This window comes from Poecilia reticulata, chromosome 3 (assembly GCF_904066995.2).
Source record: "Poecilia reticulata chromosome 3, P_reticulata-male-v2, whole genome shotgun sequence".
In the NCBI taxonomy this organism is placed as follows: domain Eukaryota; kingdom Metazoa; phylum Chordata; class Actinopteri; order Cyprinodontiformes; family Poeciliidae; genus Poecilia; species Poecilia reticulata.
In genome coordinates, this window is record NC_088832.1 from 19,815,239 (window position 1) to 19,838,272 (window position 23,034).

The 23,034-nt window shown below is 37.3% G+C and overlaps 3 protein-coding genes across 7 annotated transcripts in view; 1 reads left to right on the forward strand and 2 right to left on the reverse strand.

The window, feature by feature from the left end:
• Positions 1–2,214, reverse strand: part of tcf12 (transcription factor 12) — an 85,704-nt gene extending 83,490 nt beyond the window's left edge. The window contains exon 1 of the mRNA XM_008405386.3: positions 2,078–2,214. The gene's annotated coding sequence lies outside the window, so the exon portion shown is untranslated. The remainder of the gene's footprint in view (positions 1–2,077) is intronic.
• On the forward strand, positions 1,290–17,290 carry znf280d (zinc finger protein 280D). Of its 5 annotated transcripts, none has more exons than XM_008405380.3 (19): positions 1,291–1,678; positions 1,882–2,020; positions 5,833–5,966; positions 6,828–7,033; positions 7,124–7,223; positions 7,305–7,514; positions 7,604–7,678; positions 7,779–7,873; positions 8,182–8,372; positions 11,286–11,443; positions 11,540–11,640; positions 11,737–11,883; positions 12,783–12,917; positions 12,998–13,233; positions 13,659–13,799; positions 13,896–13,964; positions 14,043–14,158; positions 14,252–14,285; positions 15,669–17,290. In XM_008405380.3, the coding sequence occupies exons 1-19, from the start codon at positions 1,426–1,428 to the stop codon at positions 16,045–16,047; spliced, it is 2,919 nt and encodes a 972-aa protein (XP_008403602.1). In that variant the 5' UTR covers positions 1,291–1,425; the 3' UTR covers positions 16,048–17,290. The 5 variants fall into 5 exon arrangements, with proteins under 5 accessions (XP_008403603.1, XP_008403602.1, XP_008403605.1 ...); XM_008405383.3 differs by lacking the exons at positions 1,291–1,678; positions 1,882–2,020 and adding exons at positions 2,346–3,085; positions 5,503–5,568; XM_008405381.3 differs by lacking the exon at positions 14,252–14,285 and having other exon boundaries at positions 1,290–1,678; positions 15,669–15,867.
• Positions 17,291–18,227: 937 nt separating this feature from the next.
• Positions 18,228–22,333, reverse strand: LOC103462526 (testis-expressed protein 9-like). The gene is made up of 12 exons (XM_008405388.2): positions 22,222–22,333; positions 21,821–21,951; positions 21,495–21,558; positions 21,282–21,358; positions 21,078–21,123; positions 20,855–20,934; positions 20,634–20,773; positions 19,847–19,938; positions 19,501–19,674; positions 19,254–19,388; positions 18,599–18,733; positions 18,228–18,527 (listed from the first exon to the last, which is right to left on the reverse strand). Exons 1-12 carry the CDS (start codon positions 22,267–22,269, stop codon positions 18,450–18,452), a joined length of 1,200 nt encoding a protein of 399 aa, XP_008403610.1. The 5' UTR covers positions 22,270–22,333; the 3' UTR covers positions 18,228–18,449.
• Between the last annotated feature and the right edge of the window lie 701 nt (positions 22,334–23,034).

Below are 23,034 nucleotides of genomic sequence, written 5' to 3' on the forward strand. Positions count from 1 at the left end.
ACAAGGAGCGTTTTAAAACATACCTGGGTTCTGGACATTTCTGTGTGTGGTGACTCAGGTTTAAATGTTCTGAGTCTGCCTAAAACTCTTTAGTGGACATCGCTTTACTCTCCATTAAGGTTGTGGATAAATATTTCCATTGCATTTTTTTTATTAAATCGCTTTTTTATTCCACTCAACTTTCCATTAACACAGTTGTATATAACACACTGTATACAGTCAGAGGCGATAACGTTTTCTGGCTTATCCTCCTGGTGGAGGGTGCCGGTGGACAATTGTCAAGTCAGCAGTTTTCCTGTGATCATTATAAACAATCCTATGTTAAAATGTGTTGTTGGTGTTATTAAATATAACTTTTTTAGACATAAGACATCATAAAATTCTCAGAAAGAAACATTAGAAAGATATAAATTTCATTTTTTTTAAACTAAGTACATTTCCAAAAGGCCTCTGATGACCTTCATCAGCTTCATTGACCAAATTTATTTTTATCTTCAATAAATGTTTCCTCTTTTTAACAGTTTTCATGATAGTTGTTGTGTTAATAGCCCAAGATCTTAGCAAGAAGAATTTCAAACTAAACAGCTAATAAATTAATGTAATAAGCCACAAAAGCATTATTACAAATTATTTATGTTTACATAAATGCAGTTTTCTTTCATGTGCCCTGGAAAGCAAAGGCAGGTGACCCACTAGCAAAGGTGGCAGTGCGTCTTCAACACATATTTACTGCAGTAAAAGTAAAAAGTATCTGTCCATAAAATTACTTAAGAGTAAAAAGTATTTGGTAACAACTCATGTACTGAGTAACTCATCAAATTATCAACCATTTAAAATAAAAAATAAAAAATACTCCATCAGCTGGACCAAAATATAAAGTGCAAATTTTGGTATTCTAAAGACCAAAATGATTCATATACAGAATTACAAAATAGCAAAACCAGGCAAAAGATAAATTTTTCCCAATCAATTTATTTCAACATAAAACATGCACTTATGTGAAAATGTATTTTTTTTTAAAGACCAAGACGAAAATAATTCACAATTACAAAATAATAAAATCAAGCAAAAGGAAAAAGAAAAAAAAAATCTAAACTAATTTCTTAATATGAAACTTCTGAAACTTTAACAAAAACACAGGCGTGTATATCTGGTGATTTTTGTTTAAAACAAACTTGTTCTTCGTTCACTGAAGTTACTCTATATCTAAACTCTTAAATATACAAGTAAAAGAAATAACGCACGGAGACGTAGTTCAAAGTGGGTAGAGGATCCAGAAATTTTACTCAAGTGAAAGTAGTGATACTTCATGATAGAATTACTAAAGTAAAAGTAAAAAAAATACAGTCTAGTTAAAATACTATTGCTGGGTTGAAGATGACGTAGTATCGACGCCACGAGACGCCCGTGGGGGTCAGGGAGTAAATGCAGCCAATTTATTTCTGTTCATCCAGCTTCAAAATGCCTGGAATATGTGTCGTGTACGGATGTTTCAACCGTTCCAACAGAGAGAAAGATAAGCGTTTTTTCCGTGTTCCGAAAGTAGTTGGTCACAAAGGAGTTAAATTTCAAAAACTTACCGAAGAAAGACGAGAAGCATGGATCAACAATCTACGGCTAAATGCAAGAGCTGCGCAAAGTATGCATGCCAGAGTTTGCAGCGACCACTTTCTAACAGGTAAGATTCGCGTCGTTTAAGTTGTGTTTTCAGATATTTTATTGGACAGTTATTTAGAAAGACAAACATTCATACGTAAGGTTAGATATGTTAATTTTACGCCCTAGCTTGGTTGAAACCAAAAAGTGTTTGAGTGCTAATGTTGTTAGCAGCTAGCTTAGGGCTGACATTGGCATTTCACATCTTACTTTACTATTTTTTAGGTTGTCCGAGCGCAGCACATGAGGTAGATTCCCAAGACTGGGCCCCTACTGTTCACCTGGGATACCAAAAAATTGGATACCAAAGAATTAACAAGAGGCCACAAACAGAAGCATCAGGACAGCAGAGGAAAGAGCTAAGGCACGGAAACGTCCCTGCACCCTGTTATCACTAACTGCTTAAAAACTCGCTACTCACCCAGGCAGAAACAAGTCGACAGCCATTTAATACTTCTTTTGATCCTAAATGGTTGACCCAAACTGAAACAAAATAAGTGTATCCTTCCAGGCTTTTGAAAGCTTTCATCTGGCTCGTTGTATAATATGAGGTTTACAGCAGCAGATAGTTATGTTGACGCCGGGTAAATCCTCCAGATTACATGAGAAGTCTTTTTTTTGCCGAGATAATATGGATCATATCCTAAATATACTCGTATTTTTTTGCGATACCTCGTTTGTGCCAGCCCATTTGGGGTATTAGCGTACTCTGTGTGATCCATTTTGCTTTTGAACCGAAGAAATCCACTTCCTGAAAAACCATCTGAATTTCGCGCGTCATCCGGGTCACGTGTCTTCGACCCAGCGATTGTTTTTTCCAAGAAGTTACTCAAGTAAATGTAATTAGTTACTTCCTAACTCTGCTCACGAGTATCCTACAGCAGCTTACTATGTTTATAATAATTTACAAAATGTTTATACTATTCTCTCTGCGTCCGGACTCGGCATGGATCCCAGAGTTTAAAACGCTTTAAAAATACAGGGTCTGATATAGTTCGAGATGTGCATACCTTAATAAAATCAAAGTGTAATTGTTAGCAAACACGGTGTCAAGATTGAATTGGAGGCTTCTTGGATTTTCATTTTGATGAAGCCAAAGGAGAAACATTAAGATCAAACAGGCTAAAGGAGTACATGCCATAGACTCTGGAAGTATTTAAAGACGTATGGAGCAAATTAAAACCCCGCCAGAGGGACTGGGAAGCAGTCTGTTCCCGGGAATGTGATTGGTCCAGACTCTCCGAGTATTTCCGCTGCCTGGGACTAGCTAACCGACAAGCATCAGACCCCCCCTCTCCTCTGTGTGATGTACAGCGGTAAAAAAAAAAAAAAAAAAAGGCCAATCCCACCGCTTTTAGGACTCGGAATAAACTGTAAACCGCATGTGGAAAGTTACGTCTCCTGAACCCAGAGAGTTGGAATAAAAAAGGTGAGCTGACAAACAAATCCTATTCAGCAGGTCTTTGTGCCAGATCCCACCTGCTAATGCTAGCTAGTCAATGCTGCTGTTATGGAGCAACATTAGCAGGTATCGATAATCAATAGCTGTTACGACGTGGTGCGAAGCTGGATTGGAGAGAAGATCTTAAAATGTAAAAGGGTTTTAATTTCTGCCGTTGTGTTGAAGCTGAAAGCAGATGCATCAGCGTGGAGAACAAAAGCTCTGCAAAAGCCCAACATTAGCATTAGCTTGTCTGCAGAAAGGGCTGCTGTGCATAATAGCAGCTCTGCAAGAGTAGCAAGACTGTAGCTTATAATGTCTGCTGCTCGGGTTCTTGCATGCATTAAAAAGAAGTGTTAGTAGCAGGTAGGTTGTTTCAACAAGCTATACTTTTCCTGTTGTAGCTTGTTGTTTTGTTTTAGGTTTCTCGTGTTTTGTTTTAGGTTTTTTTACTTAATGATTTAGTACAGTCAAATTACAATGCTTTGTTTGTTTAGCCCTCTTCATGTTCATTAGCTTATAATGAATGAATTAGTGTTAAAAAGAAAGAAAAACCTTTATAGACTGGTTTTATCTGGGAAGTGCTTTAAAGAATTGAATAGAAATCTGTTTTATTGTCCCTTAGTGGGGATATTCAGGTGTGTTCAGCTAAGTCGAAGCATGTAGGTTTACACAAAAATGAACATGTAAAAGCAGAACTAAGAATAACCTACTGTTCAGTTAACCTACAAGACAATAAAGTACTGTACAAGTATTACACATAGCAGATTCAAAGAAACTGCTATGTCTTCCTCTTGACAACAGTCCACAAATACTCTACTATGCTAAGCCAAGACGAGCAGGGTTATTTAAAAATGTGCATAAGAAACAACAGCAGCTTGTTTATAAGAAGTGCAAACAACAACGGTGAAAGTGCTACTGGGAGGAAGGATCTCCTGTAACGCTCATATGTGCACGTAGGATGCAGCAGGAGCTTTTCAGATCTGTAACATGGAGTTACAGATCTGGGGTGGGTGGCATTATCAAACAGTGCATTATGTGGAGGGGTCATCCTACGACACAGCTGGCCTTCCTGATTGATAATGAACACTGTTGTCAACTGTAATTCAACTCGGTTAAATTTATTACAGTGGTGTCAATTCACAACAAAAATCATCCATAAGAACTACGGATGCACCGATTTAACGGTGCCGATTTCCCTAATTTTGGGAAATCCTTTTATAGGAGAAAAGGAACTAATCTATGAACTACTCCATGTCATGCAGAATATTATCACATCAATCTAATCGTAAAGAGATATTGAAATTCCATAAAATCAAGTTTAACTGTAGTTGTATTACAATACTGTTGACTTCAGATTATAATGCCAAGTGGCAAAAAGTTACTCATTTAAGAAGCCCCACCAATTGCATCGACTTCCTCAGCAAATCCACTTGAGCAAGCATATGGCGACTGCCGATAGATGATTGCATCAAATAGAGTTAAAAACTATCTCTCTTTCTGAGCAAACATGTGGCAACAGTCCAAAAGACAGACTCAATTTTAACCTGAACAAACCTTTAGGTAAATGCATCTTTCTGCCTCTTTGAAGGCAGTTAGACGACCTTCTTTAATTAAGGCTTTATGGTGGAGTTTGTTTCTGTGCTGAAGTTGGTATTTTTACTTGAAAAGTCAGAGTTCTCGAACAACCCTGGTTTCAAATCCAATAGGGCTTCCATTTGTTTAAAACCTTGTGAAAATTCCAGAAATATACATTTTTATTTCTGCTGTTTGCTCCATTCTGCTCTGAAATCAGGACTCAGACCTGAGTCTGATTGGACCTGAGAATCGGGTTTTCTTCCATCATCGTCAAGGTCTGGAAAAATATGGAAAAAGGAAAGTTGAGTGTGAAATATATTAGATATTTCCAGTTTTTTTTTTTTTTTACACACATCTTTCATTTCTAAATGACAAAAATTCATTTGTGCTTACTAAAGTCAATAGTTTTCCTTCCAAAAATAAAAAACATGCAATTTAACTACATGTTTGTCACTAGATAGATTGCTCACGTGCCTCTTAAACTAGGGGAAGATGTAAATGTTAATATGTAAAAGTGGCTGATTATGCTTCATTGAACAGCTTAGGAAAAGGTCTATGGGCTAAACAAAACATTTTCAGCATATTTTTTCCACGGTCATTATTACATAATGAGATTTTAGTCTGCTCAGTTCTGCCTATTTTTAAAACGGCTTCTTTCAGAATGAGCTGCCTGTTTTAGGACCTCTTGTCACCTTAAACCCAAAGGTTTACATGAAAATGGCTGTGAACAAATGTGCAGTTATACAACCGTCTTTGAACATTGTACAAACACCTTTTCTGAGTCAACTAACAAAACACTTAATTTATTTTATTTTTTTTTTCCTCAGCTGTCATTTTGCAGCTCATACAGCAGTAAGACCAGCAGATCGAAGGAATTCCACTTGTGTTGCTAGGTGAGGGACTGGGGTTTGGCTGGTGTTGCTAGGTAACGGGCTGGGGTTGCTAAGTAACAGTGCAGTGCCAGTTGGTTCTGATTTAACAGTTGGGAGGTTTTTGAAACGGCTTCTTCTTCAGACACCAAAAAGCATTAACTTGTTGCCAAAAAAACGACTGGGTGGGTTTTTTTAAGAGCTTAAGCTGTTTTTAGAGAAGCAGTTGAGACTAAATGGAAGTAAAAAATGTGTTTTTTTTTTGTTTGTTTTTTTTGTTTGTTTCAGGTCCACCATGTCTGAGCTTTTCATGGAGTGTGTAGAGGAGGAGCTGGAACCGTGGCAGAAACAAGTTCCTCAGGTTCATCTCATCGATGATGATGATGATGACGACGATGAACCCATCTTCGTTGGCGTTCTCTGTATGTAAAAGTGTATTCTCTATATGCTCAACATTTCTCAGTAAATTGAAATATCCTGAATTTTGTTTAAAAGTAATTTAAAAAACTGAAATTCGTATTACAGAGTTACACATTTTAAGTGTTTATTTCTGTTTTGTTTTTTTATGGCTTTAGCTTGTAGCTAATGAAAGCCCAAAATCCAGTTTCACAGTACATTTTAATATTATATAACATCAATAAATGTGTGAAACAGTTTGTAATACTGGAATGCTAGCTTATTAAAAAGTACATTCATGTACTGCACATTATAAAGACTCAATGTTTGGTTACGTTTTCATGAATTATTGCATCAATGCAGCGTGGCATGGAGGAGATTAGACTGTGACTAATCTCAGCCCATGAGGATTGTTGGTTCTGTTAACTCTCATCTTCCTCTTGACAACAGTCCACAGTTACTCTTGTAGGCTAAGGCAAGACAAGTTCAGTGAGTTCATTCATTAATATGCTCTGATGCAGTACTCTGAACTGGCAGCGTCTTTGCAGCTCATTTTTTCTGTAGCTTACCTTCGTGGACATTCTGCCTGACATGATTGTGCAGGCTTTCACTGGGGAAAAGGCCAAACATTTCTGTATTAAAAATGGTTTGTCTCATGTATTTTTTTTTTTTTAGAAACTAAATATTCAGTTTTATTTAAAATTAGTAATATTTTAGCTTTTGAATTGAATTGCCTAAATAAATTAGCTTTTGACAATATTCCAACTCATTGAGATGCACCTGTAGAGCAGCTCTGAAACTAAATATGAATGTGTTTTTGGTGAAAGTTGGAGTTGCATCTTACCTCCTGCAGCAACATGTGATCACCTCCTTGTATTTTCTTACAGCTGGTAACCAGAAGGACAGTAAGCCCAGCCCCGCTCCTCCTCAGAGGACCAGTGCAGGGACACAACAGAAGAAAGTTACTCCAGTTCAGGCCCCTGCAGGCCCCTCACCTATAGTGCTGCCACTGAATGTACCTGTGACTACGGTGAAAACCGTATCCCCCTCCCTCACAACAGTGGCTCCTCAACCTGTTATAGTTAACAATCAGGTATTTGCAGTGAGATTTATAAGGAGTAATGATCAATAGGAATAAAAAAAAATAAAAGACATTTCATGTTGATTTTCTTTTCTCTTTAAGGGGTTTATTGTCACTTCTCCACAATTAGCAAACAGCAGTGACCTTATTGCCACCCTTGGATCCCAGTATCCCCCTGGAACATCATTCACAATTGTTCCAGGTAAATCCTGATTAGCTGTGCTTGTTAGCCCATTTGAAATCAACAGGTTACAGCTGATATTTTTTTGATTCTGTTTGTCAGCGCCTCGGCAGCAGGTTTTCCAGCAGGTCTCTTCAGCCACAGGTTTGCCTGGTGTGGTCCACCGGCCTCAAGTTCAGCAGATCAGAAACAACGTGGTGACTCTGGCGAACGTCCAGAGCCCTGCCATGTATTCAGCTCAGTCTAATCAGCTGCAGCCCCAAAGGTCCAACACGCCGTCCCTTCAAAACCTTTCTGGGAAGGACTTGAGCGGTATTTGACTTTATGTGCTGTACAGACTTTACTTCAGCATCCGCTGGAAGTGATTTAGAGTATAATTGTTTCTGTTTGACCTCGTTCAGATCAGAGCTCAGTCAAGCGGGGATTGATGGCGTCGGAGGTTGACAGAGTAGTCAAAAAAGTCAAAATTGATTCTGGTAGGTTTTCACCTTAAAATGTGAACATATTTTTTATTTTCTCATTGTCAAAATAGTGCAAATTGTCATTTGTAACTTCTGTCACTCTTCTGTGCAAAAGTAACCATCCAAGTGGAAAATGGCGTTTTAAAGAGAACCTGTTCCAAATGTCATGAAGACTTTCCTTCAGAGGAGGCTGTGAACTTTCATATTGTGGTGAGTAAACTGTTGTAAAATCATGCAAGATCCAATTTTGAATATAAAGGGGTCAAATTTCATATTTAGATCTGTTTGTTTTTAAGTCTATATATTAGGGTTGCACCAATTGCAGCTTTCTGACTGAACGCCGATTACCGTTCTTTTAAAAAGCCTAACTTACTGATTCTGATTTTGGCCGATACCAGTTTTTTGTCTGAAATGTTGCTCAGTATATCAAGAAAGTTGCTGAGTTGGCAATATGCCCCCTATTGCTCTACGGTATGACAAATCTGCCCTGTAGAGCTAAACTTGTCTTTTTATTTCAGCGTTGTTGTGCGACTGCAGGAAGTGCAGCTCCGTCAGCTCAGAGCATCACCAACGCTAACAAACTCATCATGCTAGTCGCAGATTTCTACTATGGAAACTTCGAAGGAGATGCAGAAAAAAAGGAGGCACAGAAGACCAACACAACCTTCAAGTGCCAAAGCTGTTTGAAAGTTCTCAAGAACAACATTAGGTAGGTTTGTTGTTTTATAAGTGGGTGTACTTTAATTTATATCCAGAGATCAAATATGTACCATAAATAATTCCAGCTAAATAATTAATTTCTAAACAAGAAGATATGTTTTGTGTTTTAGTTCTTAGGTTATATTATTTTAGTAAACCAATCAGCGTGGAATATCTAACACTTTACTAGAGGTAAAAAAAAATCCATAATAATGTCAGCTAATGTCAAACCATTTCTTATAGTTAAATATCATTAATCATCAACTTTTAAGAACATGACTACATACCATTTACAGAAGAAGAATCAATAAAAAACAAACTTTTTTAAATATATTGGTTAAAATGGATTACATATGTTAAAGTTATCAGGAAGAGAAGAAAAGCTATAAGATTTTGTGGCTTTTTAATTATTAAATGAGAACTTTTAAGTGTCAAAAAAGCTAATAATTAAAAAAAGTCACTGGAGATTTAAGCCCACATTAAAGACTTAAAATGGTCCTAATGAGCTTTACTCAAAAATAGTCAGCATAGAAAATAATACATATAAATAATTTGAACGCCTTGTAACAGTGTGTTATTTTTTAAAAAAATTTTTTCCCGTTGTGACTTATTCCTTTAATGAACAAAAGTTTCTCTTGAGAATCTGGTTCCCTACTCGTTTCCGGGTTGGGGTCATCATACAACCAATTGCAAGTCGATTTTGTTGTTACTATGGCAACATGTTGGCAGAGTTGGGGAGGATATAGTGGACCTACTTTACAGAGACAAAACATATGCAGCTCCAGAGTATCAACAGTGTCCTTAATGGGGGTTACAGAAGCAAAACTGCACAACTGTAGGCAAAGTTGGAAAAACAATCATTATTGTTTTTTAGAAACTAAGACTCTTTAAGGGTGAGAGTATTTTTTTTTTTTTGATTAATTATACAATCCAGCTGAAGTGGAGGGAGGAGCTTGTAGGTGAAAGGTACATTTTTAAAGGTGAGCTTCGTGTGGATAAATAAATTATTTTTATTCATATCTTGTCTGTGCTTGGAATCACAGAATATTGCATTTTTTGCCTTGTTCGTTAACATTTTTGAGCCAGACTCTCTCCACCACTGAGTGGTTTATGAAATCTCCATCACACAGTGATGAGCATGTTCTCAAACAGCACCTGAGGACTTTAAGAAGTTCCTTGGAAATATATCTGTCTTGTGCAAACGCCGGAGCAGCGCACATCCTTGTCTGCCCTAACTTTCCTCCCAGATAGATGACTGCATCACACCGTTTTCCCTCCTGGGCCTAAAGATGAAAAATGACTTCTAGTTTACTCGGCGTGAAAACTGCCCCTTTGATTAAATAACTTTGCTTCAGAACAGTGCAAAAAAAGCTTCTGTAAGCTGCTTTTAATGGGGAAGCACATTTGTACTGGTACGGCACTCTTCACAGTCGGGGGTCATAGTTCACCCACAAGAAAATTTCTGCTGGGGGAGCTGAGGCTGCAGAACGTTCAGGCTGAAAAATGGGCTGCGCCTTGTCAGGGCAGCGGAGGCAGGTAGCTGCGGAGGTGCTGGAAGCAGCCATGGAGCACTACATCATTAGGAAGAACAAAAACATTCCCATATAATTGCTGATATTATAACGCCCATTATACATACTTAGAAAGTGAGTTGTGGGAAGATTTCTTCATTTATCTTAAAACCCCCAAGGACTGGGACTAATGTACACAAGTCATGAATAATTGATTATCTCTCCACATCTTAATGACGTTTTATCTCCTTTGAGAAACTAATATACCAAAAAATGTAATGAAAACCCAATTTTTTTGGCGTTTTAATAAAATTGATGTGTTTAGCACAACATATTTGTTCATTGAAGTTGTCTTCAGTTTAAATTGAATGTTTAAGGGGAACCTATTAAGCGCTTAAAAAAAAAAAACATCCAGTAATTTTTTTTTTCTTCAGTAACTTTATATTTTTTGGTGCCTGGAAAATTAGCTATTTCAAAAACTTCTTAAGTCACATGCTGCACTGCACCGTTACCTAGCTACCCCAGCAAAGCCCAGCCCGTCACCTAGCAACTCAAGTGCCGCTCTCATGTTTGGTCCGCTGATTTTATCGCTGTATGCGATGTATAATGGCTACTGGAAAAGACAAATGTTTTGTTGTTAGCTTACTGTTCAGAAACCCCTTTGCTGCCTTCTTGTTGGCTGTGCAGGAGGCTCCACTTCTGTTTTTCAAAGATCTACAGTTCTACAATTGTTTTTAGGCAGATCTAACCAGACCAAATTCTCGTTATCCAAGAATAATTTTGTGTAAAAACAATGTAATGAACATGTTTTGTATATACTTATCCTAACTTGTTCCAGAAGCATAACAGGTCACCTTTAAGCTTCTTCTTACCTCAATGTGTAAAATACATCTCTGTATTTTAAGGACTCGGTATCACTTCCACCTCTTCTTGGCGGCAATAAAGAGTTTGTTTAACTGCTGGTGTGAAGTCAGCTTTAATGCAAATCTTTAAGGTTGTTCTTGTTACAACTCCACGTTCGTTCCCACTGACACGAACACCAGTGTCGAACTAAAATACAATATAAACTTAAATGAGATGGCGTCATGAGTACAATAATGACATAAAAATGTTTTAAGACATATAAACATACTTCGCTGGCTGACCCTTCTTTCGAGGTAGAAATGAGGTTATTCAATAAACTATTTAAACTTAAATAACTTTTCTACAGCCACTTGCTGTGTCTGGGAAGTCTTGCTTCCATATGTCGTGCATCTTTTTTCTGGTTTCCCAGCGAACATGCTGGATTCTACTTCCTACTTAACCTTTCAAAATAAATGTCACATAACAAAAATATGCATAATGCAAAATAAAACGCATAAACTAAACTTATGGAAGTGAAACTCGGGGTGCGTGTCTGTCTTTCTGTGCAGGTTCATGAACCACATGAAGCACCACCTGGAGCTGGAGAAGCAGAACAGCGAGAGCTGGGAAAGCCACACGACCTGCCACCACTGCTACAGGCAGTACATGACTCCCTTCCAGCTGCAGTGCCACATCGAGAGCGCTCACAGCCCAATTGAATCTTCAAGTAAAAAAATATGATCCAAACATCTCTCCCCCCCACCTCATACTTTTTGATTTAATGTTGGGGCATTGATTACTTTCGTTTGTGCTCACTTTGCAGCCAACTGCAAGATATGTGAGCTGGCGTTTGAATCGGAGCAGGTGCTCCTGGAGCACATGAAGGCCAACCACAAACCCGGTGAAATGCCTTATGTCTGCCAGGTCTACTGCTTGTCATTATTGTTCAGCTATTGCTTACCTAATGTTTCCTGAAAAGTGGAAACCAGACGCTAACGTTGTGCTCAACTGACTCCACAGGTTTGCGATTACAGGTCTTCCTTCTTCTCAGACTTGGAGGCACATTTCCGAAGCGTCCACGAGAATACAAAAGACCTGCTCTGCCCGTTCTGCCTCAAAGTGCTGAGAACGAGTCACATATACATGCAGCACTACATGAAGCATCAGGTGCGACGCTAACGTGCTGCATGGAGAGGAGTTTGTTTTTCTTTTGCAGAGAAAAAAGAGAAAGATGATAGAAATTAGCAGCAAAAACATAATAGCAGTGGTGGGACTTGATTAAAATTTTTTATTGACTTAATCGCAGAATGTGTAATTAATAAATTGTATTTTAATTGAAAACCATATATTGACAAAATAAGCAACATTTTTGATTCAAAACCCGTTTTTGCTGCTAATTTATTGAATAAAAGGTCATATGAGCTCAGCAACAAAGAAATGTATTGCTTAACTTCTTTGAAAACATACTTAGAAATGTGGACTGTAAGTGTTGGGGATGGCTCATATTTTATATATATATATATATTATATTTTAGGCCTGAATAGCTCAACATTGGCCAACTCCTTTTTGTTAATGTCTTTGTAAGCGTCCCATCATTAGATGTCTTTTTTTTTTTTTTATTCAAAAATGAACCCCAAAGGTGGGACAAGAGAAGCAGCTTCGTCAACCGCGACCTTTGTTTCCAGATGTCGCTTGTGCGACAGATTTAAGGCTGTACCAGAAACGCAACACAAAGGTTCCTCCTGCTCAGGACTTCTATATCTAAAAAAAAGTGATTGTTTTATATTTTTAACACATTTAAACTTTTGAAATAAATTTTTTTTAATTAACCGGTTAAAGTCCTGGCCCTAAATTAATTATATTGGAACAATAAGGGGAACAAATGTTTGGTAGAGGTAAAGATGTGAGTTGAAAAACTTTCTAAAGCTTCATAAAAATGTCACCTGGAGGTGAAATTAGGTTTGACCTGAAGCCTCCTCTCTTTCAGACTCTTCTACTGCAGTCACCTTCTTCGGGGTTGTCTAACAATGTAAGTGTTTTAAAAATAAACATTGTTATATTTCAGAAAAAAGGGATCCATCGATGTGGAAAATGCAGACTACATTTCCTCACCTACAAGGAAAAAGCGGAGCACCGGACTCACGTCCACAAGACTTTTAGGAAGCCTATAGCGCTGGAGGGTCTTCCTCCGGGTACCAAGGTCTGAACCGCTCAACCATATCAATTTGGACATTTTATTTTAGTTCAACTGGCTGAATCCATGTTCTGTTGTTGCTGCAGGTTACAATCCGGGCCTCGCTGACAGGAAAGGGACCGATAATGCCACACGGCTCCAATCGATCAGCGGTTACCGTGACTCCAGAGCCTACGGGTTTCCCGAACTTCAAAGTCAAGGCTCCGGTAAACCTATCCAGGTCTAAAATGAAAGACCCTCGGATGGGAAAGGCCAAGTCTACCTATAGCAGAAAGCAAGAACGTCGACCTTCCAAGCACAACCTGGCACTCAAGAATCTCAGGTTCGTTAAGGATTCACTGCACGGTTCTCTAAATTCACAGACGGCTTCAGTCAAAACGCACAAGACGGAGCAGGAAACTGAAAGGCTTATATAGTATTTTATATAGTGGTTAAAGAGCTGACCTGAAAGAAAACACTCGCACCAACAATCTGAGAATGAAGTAGAAACATGAAGTTCCACCTTCCACATTTTCTTGACAAAATGAATTAGTTGTTGTAGGTTTGCAATCCACAATTAGGGTTTAAGTTAATTTTACGGCCTATATTGGGGTTGCTAACCATAATATAGCAAGATATCCTGGTGTAAAATGGTGTTATATTTAGATATTTTGGCTAAGATTTAACTTTGCTGACTTTAAGCCTGAACATAATCTTAAAAAAAAATGACTGCCTTTCTCCCTGATGTTCTTTGTCCTGCGTTTTCAGTGCCAGTGGCGGTTGCTACACATGCATCGAGTGCAACAGCAAGGTCGACGACTTCTTTTCACATTTTCCGATGCTCTCAAACTGTGGCGCATGCACGTACCGAACAGGATGCAAAGTGTCTTTCGGGAATCACATGATAAAGTGATTAACAAGTCGTCGTTTTTTGCTGTTAGCCGCTTTCCCACACCGTGACTATCACCACCAATCTGATGTTGCCTCTTCACCCCCTTTTATTAGATTTCATAGCACCATCAGCAAACAGAGGATTTTAAAAATGGATCGCAGAAAGACTTCACCTGGAATAAAGTAAGGAAGCTTTTTCTTATCTCTGAAGGCAAAAGATCTGAGGCGGAAAGTGACGGAAGATTTCTTGTTTTTGTTCAGATTAACCCTCATCTGTCTCAACTGCGATCTGCTTGTTGATGCGTCCGGTGGAGACCTGATGTCCAAGCATTTAACCGATCAGCCGCAGCACACATGTAGAGTCATTCAGGAAAAAGGTTTGTATTTTTTTAAATTCTCAGGCTTGTTGCAAGCTTTCTTATAATTGTGAATAAAGAAAGAAGTGTTTCTTTCTTGGTTTAACTAAACAGACATCAGACCTGAAGACAAAGACCAGGACAAAGTGTGAGTAGAAACTCTTACTGGCATTAAATCTTAAACTAAAGAACTGCTATTCTACTTACAGGGACTTACTGGTGGCCTACATAAGCAGCCATTAGCAGTTTTTAATTTCCAAATGAAAGAAAAAGTAAGGAAGTTGCTTCATCTAGCAGAGAAACACAGCCAAACATTACTGATCTGAGTCGGTAATCAAATTATAACGTGTTCATCGCATCTTTTGCACATAATCATTCTTGGATATTAAGATTTTAGTCTGCCTATTTTGATCTCCTTTCAGAATGAGCTGTTTTAAGGTCTCTTGTCACTTTAAATCCAAATTAATAAACTGCTGCTGGACACAGCCACCAACTCTGACTTTATTCACACTGCAAACAGATGTACAACTATACATCTTTGAGAAGTATAAGTAGAGCCTTCCACACAACCAACAAGAATGCAGCAAGTGGTTTCTGGATACTTGGGTTACGTTCACACTGCAGCCTGAAGTGACCCAGTTCTGATTTTTTGTCAAATCAGATATTTTTTTGCCATTCACACTTCCAAATAAGTGTGATCTGTATGTGTCCTCCAGTATGAACTGCAAACGACCTGAAAGTGTCCTGCATGCGCAATAACATCACACATGGAGAGCGTGCTCAGTGTTTTACCAACCCCTATAAAAAGAAGTGCTCAGTGTTTGCAGAAGTAAACATGGATGCTAACAGTGAAGCTCATACATTTGAAGTTGTTGTCCGACCGGAGCAGCATATCAACAACTTAATCCTCATTATAGTTCATTGTGATTGTTGTTTTTTCTTCCTGCTTGTGCCTAACAGGGCGCAGAATAGTGACGTTTGTCAAGAATCTGTATTGTTCAGGTCGGATGAAGGCGACTTGCAGATTCAGGACACATTTGAATCGGATACGCATCGGATATCCAAGTGGTCCGGGTCGCATTTGAAAAAACTCTGACCGCTGTTGTTCAGATAGTCATAAAAAGATCAGACACATATCGTATTACGGCAAAATAATAATAAATTGGTATTGGGTCACTTCAGGCTATAGTGTGAACGCAGCCTAAGTCAGCAGCAAAGTACATTTGTCTTTTCCAGCAGCCAAACCCCTGAGTAAAAACCAACTGGCCAAATGTGCTTTAGTTCTGTTTCGTTTGGGTTGCTAGGTAACCGTCTAGCTTTGGCTGGGGTTGCTAGGTAACGGCGCAGTACCTGTTGAATGTGACTTTAGAATTTTTCCCTAAATTAAAAAAACATTACTGCCAAAAAATGACTAAATGTTTTCTTTTGTCTTGTTTGTTTTAAGGGCTCAGGTTGTTTTTAGCCATACAGATCCAAAAGCAAGTACAAAAATGTGAATTTTAATATACTTTTTTAATTTAATTTGACACAGGCATATCCAGCAGTCAGCAGATGACAAAGAGGCAGCGACCCTCTTGCCAACGACAACAGCTTTAGAGCCAGAAGAAACGGACTCGAAACCGTCTGATAACGACATATCTGCAAGTGAGGCACCTGATGATGCCCACCGGCCTGAATTGGAGCAGAAACTACCAGCAGATGAGCAGGAAAACGACTCGCCAAATCCCAGATCGGGGGAAGGCGTTGATTTAAAGCAGCCGCCTTCGGAGGCCGCTTCGCCGTCTTCATCAGATGTGCTTCTGATTCCCTCTGAGGAATCTGAGGGTCACACAGAGAGCCTGCACGTCAAAGAGCAGCTGTCCGTCTCAGACGGTTTGCTGGATCCAGTGACTGGAGAAAAAACACCTTAAATTATCCGTCGCTGACATCAGCCGAAGAAAGCGGATGATTCACTAAAGATCTGTACGTTGTTTTCAAAGTACGATGAAAATATACCTTTTTTTTTTTGTCCTGCTTCGGCTGTTCTGAACTTTGGTTTTACGAACAAGAACAATCATTTAAAATATAGTTGAAAGGTTTTTCACCACTTGTCTTTTTAATAATAAAAAAAAACCATTAAATGCATCCCTGCTGATTCCAGGATACGTCTGTTTGCCATTAGACTTGAATGTTTTAGGCTAATTCTGTGTTTCTTACATGCTGATGTAGTCTTTGCAGCACACATGTTAACATCTTTTATGAAACTAGGTAATTGTGCTGTTTTTTTTTTTTTAAACTTTGGAAATTTTATTTTTTTAATCGCTTTTATTTTAATGACTTAACTGAAATGGATCTGTAAGATGGTTTTATTTTGAGAAAAAGCTTTTTCGTTAAGCTTGTGCATGTAGTCATCCCCTAACCGTGCATTAAAAAAATAACAGTTGGTTTGGGGGATTGCTTTAGCAGTGTGTGAACCTTTGCAGAAAAATCTGTTTTTATTTTTATTTTTTTATTTTTAATGATCTGAATGAGGTTTTACTCTAACATCAGTTTTAAACCTAGTGTTAATTTGTAGTTTGGTCATCGTGTGATGTTTTTTTAGTATTATTATTTGTGATCTTCCATCAGCTGAAACTAACTTTTTTTTTTTTTTTTTTACTAAAATGTTCAATTGTTTACATAAGATTCCTGAGCGTGCATAGGGAAAAGTATCGCCTTTCTTTCAGTATTGACTAATAGTTTGCAGCATCCCAGACTGACTTTGTATTCTGCACTCTGCTGATTTTCAACCATGATTAAAATCATGAGCAGAAAATCGTTTGGGATCTCATAGGAAATGTTTCTGGTGCAGCTTTGTGAACGGCGTGGCTCAGACGAGCACAGTGGGAAAATATTTATGTACGTTTTCTGTCTTTACCAGGCTGAAAGTTCCATGTAATAGAGATGTTAAGATGTTCCCTTCAGAAAAAAGGTGAAAATGACAAAAGTCATTTCATTGTTTTTAATTTTTTACGTGTAAAAATTACCCTGTAAATACATTTACTTCTATGTATAAATGTTTTGATGATATTCCTGTTATATTCTCTATATACATCACATTATGCCGGAATCTGCATTGTGGATTATAGCAGCAGTTCTGTTTTTTTTTTCCCTGTAAATAAACATTGAATAGAAGACTTGTGTGTTAATTTTACTCTAAATCATTTGTTATATTACACCTGCAACTTGTTAAATATAGTGAATAATAAATCCAGCAAAATTGGATAATTGTGAAGTAATTTTTTTTTTACTTGAAAATGGGAAGTTGTTCTCAATTTACTTGGTTAAAAAAATTATAAATATAAAAATAAAAACTTGTTTTTGAACTGGTTTAATTTCTAGTGCAAATATCTACACTTTAACAATTTTCCAGTAAAATATAGAACCTCATTTTAAGTACGAGGTAAATACATCCTTATAATAAAAGAAGTACCGGTTCCACTGGCAGATTATTTTACTTATACATTTTTATCATAAATGAAATAATCTGCAAGTGGAAGTACTACTTCTTCATTGTTATTAAAAAATTAAAACAAGTTCCTAATTCCAATATGTTGCTGAAAAGTTTAATTGTTGATTTTGTCTTATTTCAAGTGTACCAAGATATTTGCCTTAGAAACTTGACCAAAAATACTAGTTTAAGATTCTTTGCTTTTGGGGTTAACATAATAGATCGTAATTTTGTCAGAATCAAATCACATCAGCTTCTAAAATTGAATGTATTACCTAATATTTGAGGCCATCATTAAGCATTTTGATCCACTAAAGACTCAACAAAAACATCCATAGTTGGATGTGTTCATGGCGTTAAAAATGAGGCTCCGTTGGTTATTAGTAGTTCTGATGGCATGTTGCCTTATCTGTTGTTTTTGCATTATGTTACATTATTTTTGCAGCTTCACATCTGTTTCTAAAACAGGTCAACATTTAAGCAGACGGCTTCCTCTGCAAAGAAATACCTTTGAATACCAGTGAAGACTTCAGAAAGCAATGTTTCTCCCCTATTGACCACTAGATGGCGGTATTGTTGCAGTGAATTGTGTAGGTTTAGTAAAAAGACTTTTAGTTTAACTAGTTTTTTTTTAAGTTTATTTAGTTTTTATTTAGACTGTTAACATTTATTAAATTCTTAAACGACATCTTATGAGGAAACAAGTTACAGTGAACTAATCAAATCTAAACAGATCACAATACAAAACATAGGAACATCTCTAAAAGGAGCCTGGTGAAGTATTTATCTTAAAAGAAAAAAAAAACATAAAAGTAATTCAATAAATTGTGTATATCTCCATGTTCATGACTTCCCCCAGTCCAGAGCTTTCATGAATTCCTCTTCTGCGAAGGACAGCAGCTTTGCAGCTTCAAAGTGCATCTGCAACCACAAAGTAATATTTTCAAAGATAAAACACGAGTAGAGCGCGGGTGTAAAGTAGAAATCCTCACCTTTTGTCTTTTGAGAATGTCGATCAACTTCAGTTGTTTCTTGAAACCAGCAATAAGTTCAGCTTTCTGCTTCTTCAGAATCTGGTTTTCAGCCAGAAGACTTTCTTTATTTTGTTGTTCTTCACTGACTTTGTCCTTGGTTAACACACACATTAATTAAGAAGTTATAGTTGAATTAGACCAACCTTTCATGCAAGACTTTAGGCATCAGATCACATGAAATTCAGAATATATAGAATAATTTAAGAAGAACAACTTTACCTTCCATAAAATAAAAGATAACTTGAATTATTAGCTAATAAAATCGTAGCTAATAAACATTTGGTCGCTGGTGTCATATTTTAAGTCATTTTGTTAAGTCTGGGCTACGAAAGTTTTTATTCACAAACTTAACCCTTAAAGTACAAATCACATTTCTAAATATGATCTCTGACCAAATTCCACAAACTTCTGACATCACAACTAAAACGATTCTAAGGTCTCTGAGATTTTTCTCATGTAAATAAAAATACTCGGGTGTTGCTAGATGACCACTAGACTTTGCTAAAGACATGTGGCATGATGAGTAAAATTACTCACATGATGCAGATAATGATAACACATGGATTCCTGGTATTTAGTATTAATCCACTATGAAAAGCAGTCAGGTTCTTACCTTGTTCATTTGTTTTGTCTTGGCGAGCTGAGACTTCAGCCTCTCCGCCTCCTCCACTGCTCTGTTCAGACGAACCTCCATGGTGCTGTGGATGAACGCCGCTTGCTTTTGAGATCTAGTCAGAGTTTCTACTTCCTATTCAAAGCGCAGCAGGCGTCACTGTTATAAGTTCTGATTAGATTGCATGAGCGGTGAAGGCTGCTGTCATTTCTGACAGATTTGTCTAAGCAGTTCCGTGGACACAAACCTTGTTTAACGCAGAGACTTGCAGCTGGAGATCGTCGCATTTTCTGGCCAACTCTTCAGCTAAGGCTTTCTGCTTCTCAGTCTGTGTTTGGTGGATGTTGATGGTCCTCTGCAGCCGGACTCTGTCCTCCTCAAGCTCTTTAATTTTTGCAGCCAGCTTTGAATTTTCTTCTTCCTGAAAGGTGAGGGGCATTTTCTAAATACCAGTAGTCTGCTTATTTCTTGAGACTGAAGGTGTAAATAGTCCAGGAGCTGTGTTTTAGCCTCTCCTTTACATTTATGGTGATAGATAAGATTACAGTGAAGCAAAATTAGTTACTGGAATGTGTTTTATTTATTTTTTTTACCTTCTTATGATAATCACAAGAAAGCGTGTCGATCTCTTCTTGCATAATTCGAAGCTTTGCCTTCAACACTCGTGTTTGAGCATCAGAAACGGCTGCAAAGGAAAATGCGGTGATCACAGTAAATAGTTACTCATTCTAAAACAATCAATAAATATCAAATACTGGACACACTGATCAATAATTTTCTTACAGTATTTTTTAATCTAAAACAGTGTAAATCCAAGTGCTTCTTACAGGAATAAAAAACTTTTACACAAAGGTGTCGAGCCACAGTTCTCAGACTGAGGAAGTTCGGCTGTTTTAATATTTTTTTGAAGGGTAAATTTGAGCAGATTAAATGTAATGGGGAGCTGCTAAACACCAATAGCCAAAAACACGATCTGTTCACATTAGTTACCGTTTCATCAGAATCTTTCAAAAAAGAAAAGTGCTGCGGCAGAAATTTCAAGAACTCCCAGCATAAAGACCTGGAACCAGAAACAAGCCGGGTTTCCTTCACCTCTGAAGTTCAAACTTTGATCTGGAAACAGGATTGATCTGACCTTAATTTAACCATGTTCCAGTTGCAAGTTTGAAAAATTACTGGGGTACATTAATGCTGGAAGACCAGCTCAACTACGACATGCAGCACAACCTACTAGCACTGTGAGTCTCTACGACTAGCATTTTCAGAATAAGAGCACAAAAAGTTTGGGTCCTTCCAAGCTGAATATTGAACTGTTTTCTAATTTGTTCAAATCATTTGTATCAACATATAAATGTGACTTCATTCTACTTTGGTCATTACCTAATCCTCCGTAATCTTCAGCATTGTCCACTATGTTTTCCTGACCAGAGTCTATCTCCTGCAGGCCCAGAATCGTCTTTGCTAAAAAGAGATCAGCTTTATTCAATGTAGCTTCATCATCACGAGAGTCCTTCAGTGTTCTGGAATAAACAATATGTCCGTTTTAAGCCATCATAATAAACAAGGATGTAGCTGATAATGCAAGTAAAAATCAAACTCACACTGTTTGAAATTGTGGCTTCTTTTCTTGTTTCCCAGCGTGCTTACTCTGTGTTGTTGATGTGACCCTTTTCTTGCTCACCTTTTAAGGAGTACACAAATCATACTGAGCAAAAATATTATTAGATTGTTTTTATTACATTGTTCAGCCTGAAGGACATGCTGCTTCAGATTAAAAAACAAACATCTGACCAAGAACCAAAGTTTCCTTTTATGGACTAATACCTTCATTCCAGGATCCTGTGCAGCTTTTGGTTGAGATTTTGAGTTTCTGTTGCAGAGGAGTCGGACACACACATACACAAATATCACCTGCTTTGTTAGTTATATTATTTTCATGAACAACAAAGATCTGAATGTATGTGCCTGCACAGTGGGCTCCCTATGCACATTGTTCAGTATGCTCTGCCCTCTTGTCACAGCTCTTACCTGAAACCATCTCCATCCTCCGTTTCCACGGTGAGTTCATTAGAGAGAGGATATGACAGAACTTCACTTTGCTCTCTCTAAAATCCCACAAACAGAAAATATTTACTTTGATTTCTACAAGGAAAAAATGCATTACGTTTTTCCGCATATTTCTGCATCTTTTAGGTATTGAAATTCACAAGATTAGGTTTTAAATCTATATTCACAACTTACCATGAGTTGCTCTGCTTGTCTCACCAGCTCTGATGTTTTGGCTTCAAGCTCAGCATTTAACAGCCTGATGGAAACAAGAGGATGCATAAAATAGTTTTGAATACAAGCTGTGAAAATTTGTATTATTTATCTGTTTATTTTATTATTATTGGAGCCTGGCAACAAAATGTTACTAAATATGTACATTTTATATGAACAGCTGAATGACTAAAGTATGTCTATGTATATGGTGAGTGTATGTTACCATTTATAGGAAGGAATAATTACTTTGTTTAAAAAAGGGGGGGATGAGGTGATTAGGCCATTAACACGTTTAACTATCTTACTTGTACTGCTCCTCCTTGGCATACATGTCATCAATATGTTTTTTTGTTGGACTCGAGTTACATCTTTCCTTCGGTTTAGCTTCCACCTTCTTGGCGCTCTCAGCTGTACTGGATGATGGACGCTTCTTGGTCTGCAACACAAAAACAAATAACAGAACTGAGTTACAGAGAGATTTAGTATTTAACCCGAGCTTTAGAAGCACTGGGATTGAATTTTTATTTTGTCTGAACTCAGCATTTTGTGAATAATTTCACATTATCCACTTCGAACACAACCACAAAACGGGGGTAAAAATGATTTTTAAGCCGATTTAAAATGTAAAAAAAAGTTTTTTAAGCTGAGAGAAAATGTTCTGTTTGAACTTTTCTAACACCCAAAGTTAAATATATTCATTACATACCTCCGAAATAACGGCTTTATCCTTTTTCTTACAACTTTTGTCCGCCATTGTTGTGGATAAATCCGGATTGCCTAGCAACTGTTCAACAGCCGAAAGTACGGAAGCTCCTGAAAGACATTTGGATGGAATTTTGGCGTTTGGCAACAAACGTGAGAGTACTGCGAATTCTTCTTCAACAAAGACACATGCCCTCAATTTTTGAAAAAATAAATACTGAATAAGGTGATTTACTGAGGTCAGATTTGTTCGGGAATAGTAATTAAATAAATTACAACAACATTTAATTTCCCTTTGGGATCAATAAAATAATTTTGAATTTAATTGAATTAAATATAACAGTTAAAACATGAAACATTGGACTGGGGAGGGGTCATGGTACCTCATGGGGACCTAATTTAAAATAATAATAATAATAATAATAATAATAATAATAATAATAATAATAATAATAATAATAATAATAATAATAATAATAATACGTATTTTTTTTCTCCACATCCTTCACATTTGTCATTGTTTTTCTTCTTCCTCCATTTGGTGTATTGCAAAAATGTGTGCTGCATAACACCGACGACTGTACAGGAATGACCCGGTGTCATTACATATCAATCATCTGAGACATTACTTGGAGGGCCAATCTGGTGTCATAGTGGAGAAACACTGTTTTCATTCACAGTAGGAGATATTCAATCCTAATTTTTTAGATTTCACTAATGTTTTGAATTCAACCAAGAAACAAAAAAAATCTGTTGAATCACATGAATAGGACTTTGGACATCTGTAGATTAAAAAAAAACTTTTACATGGTACACT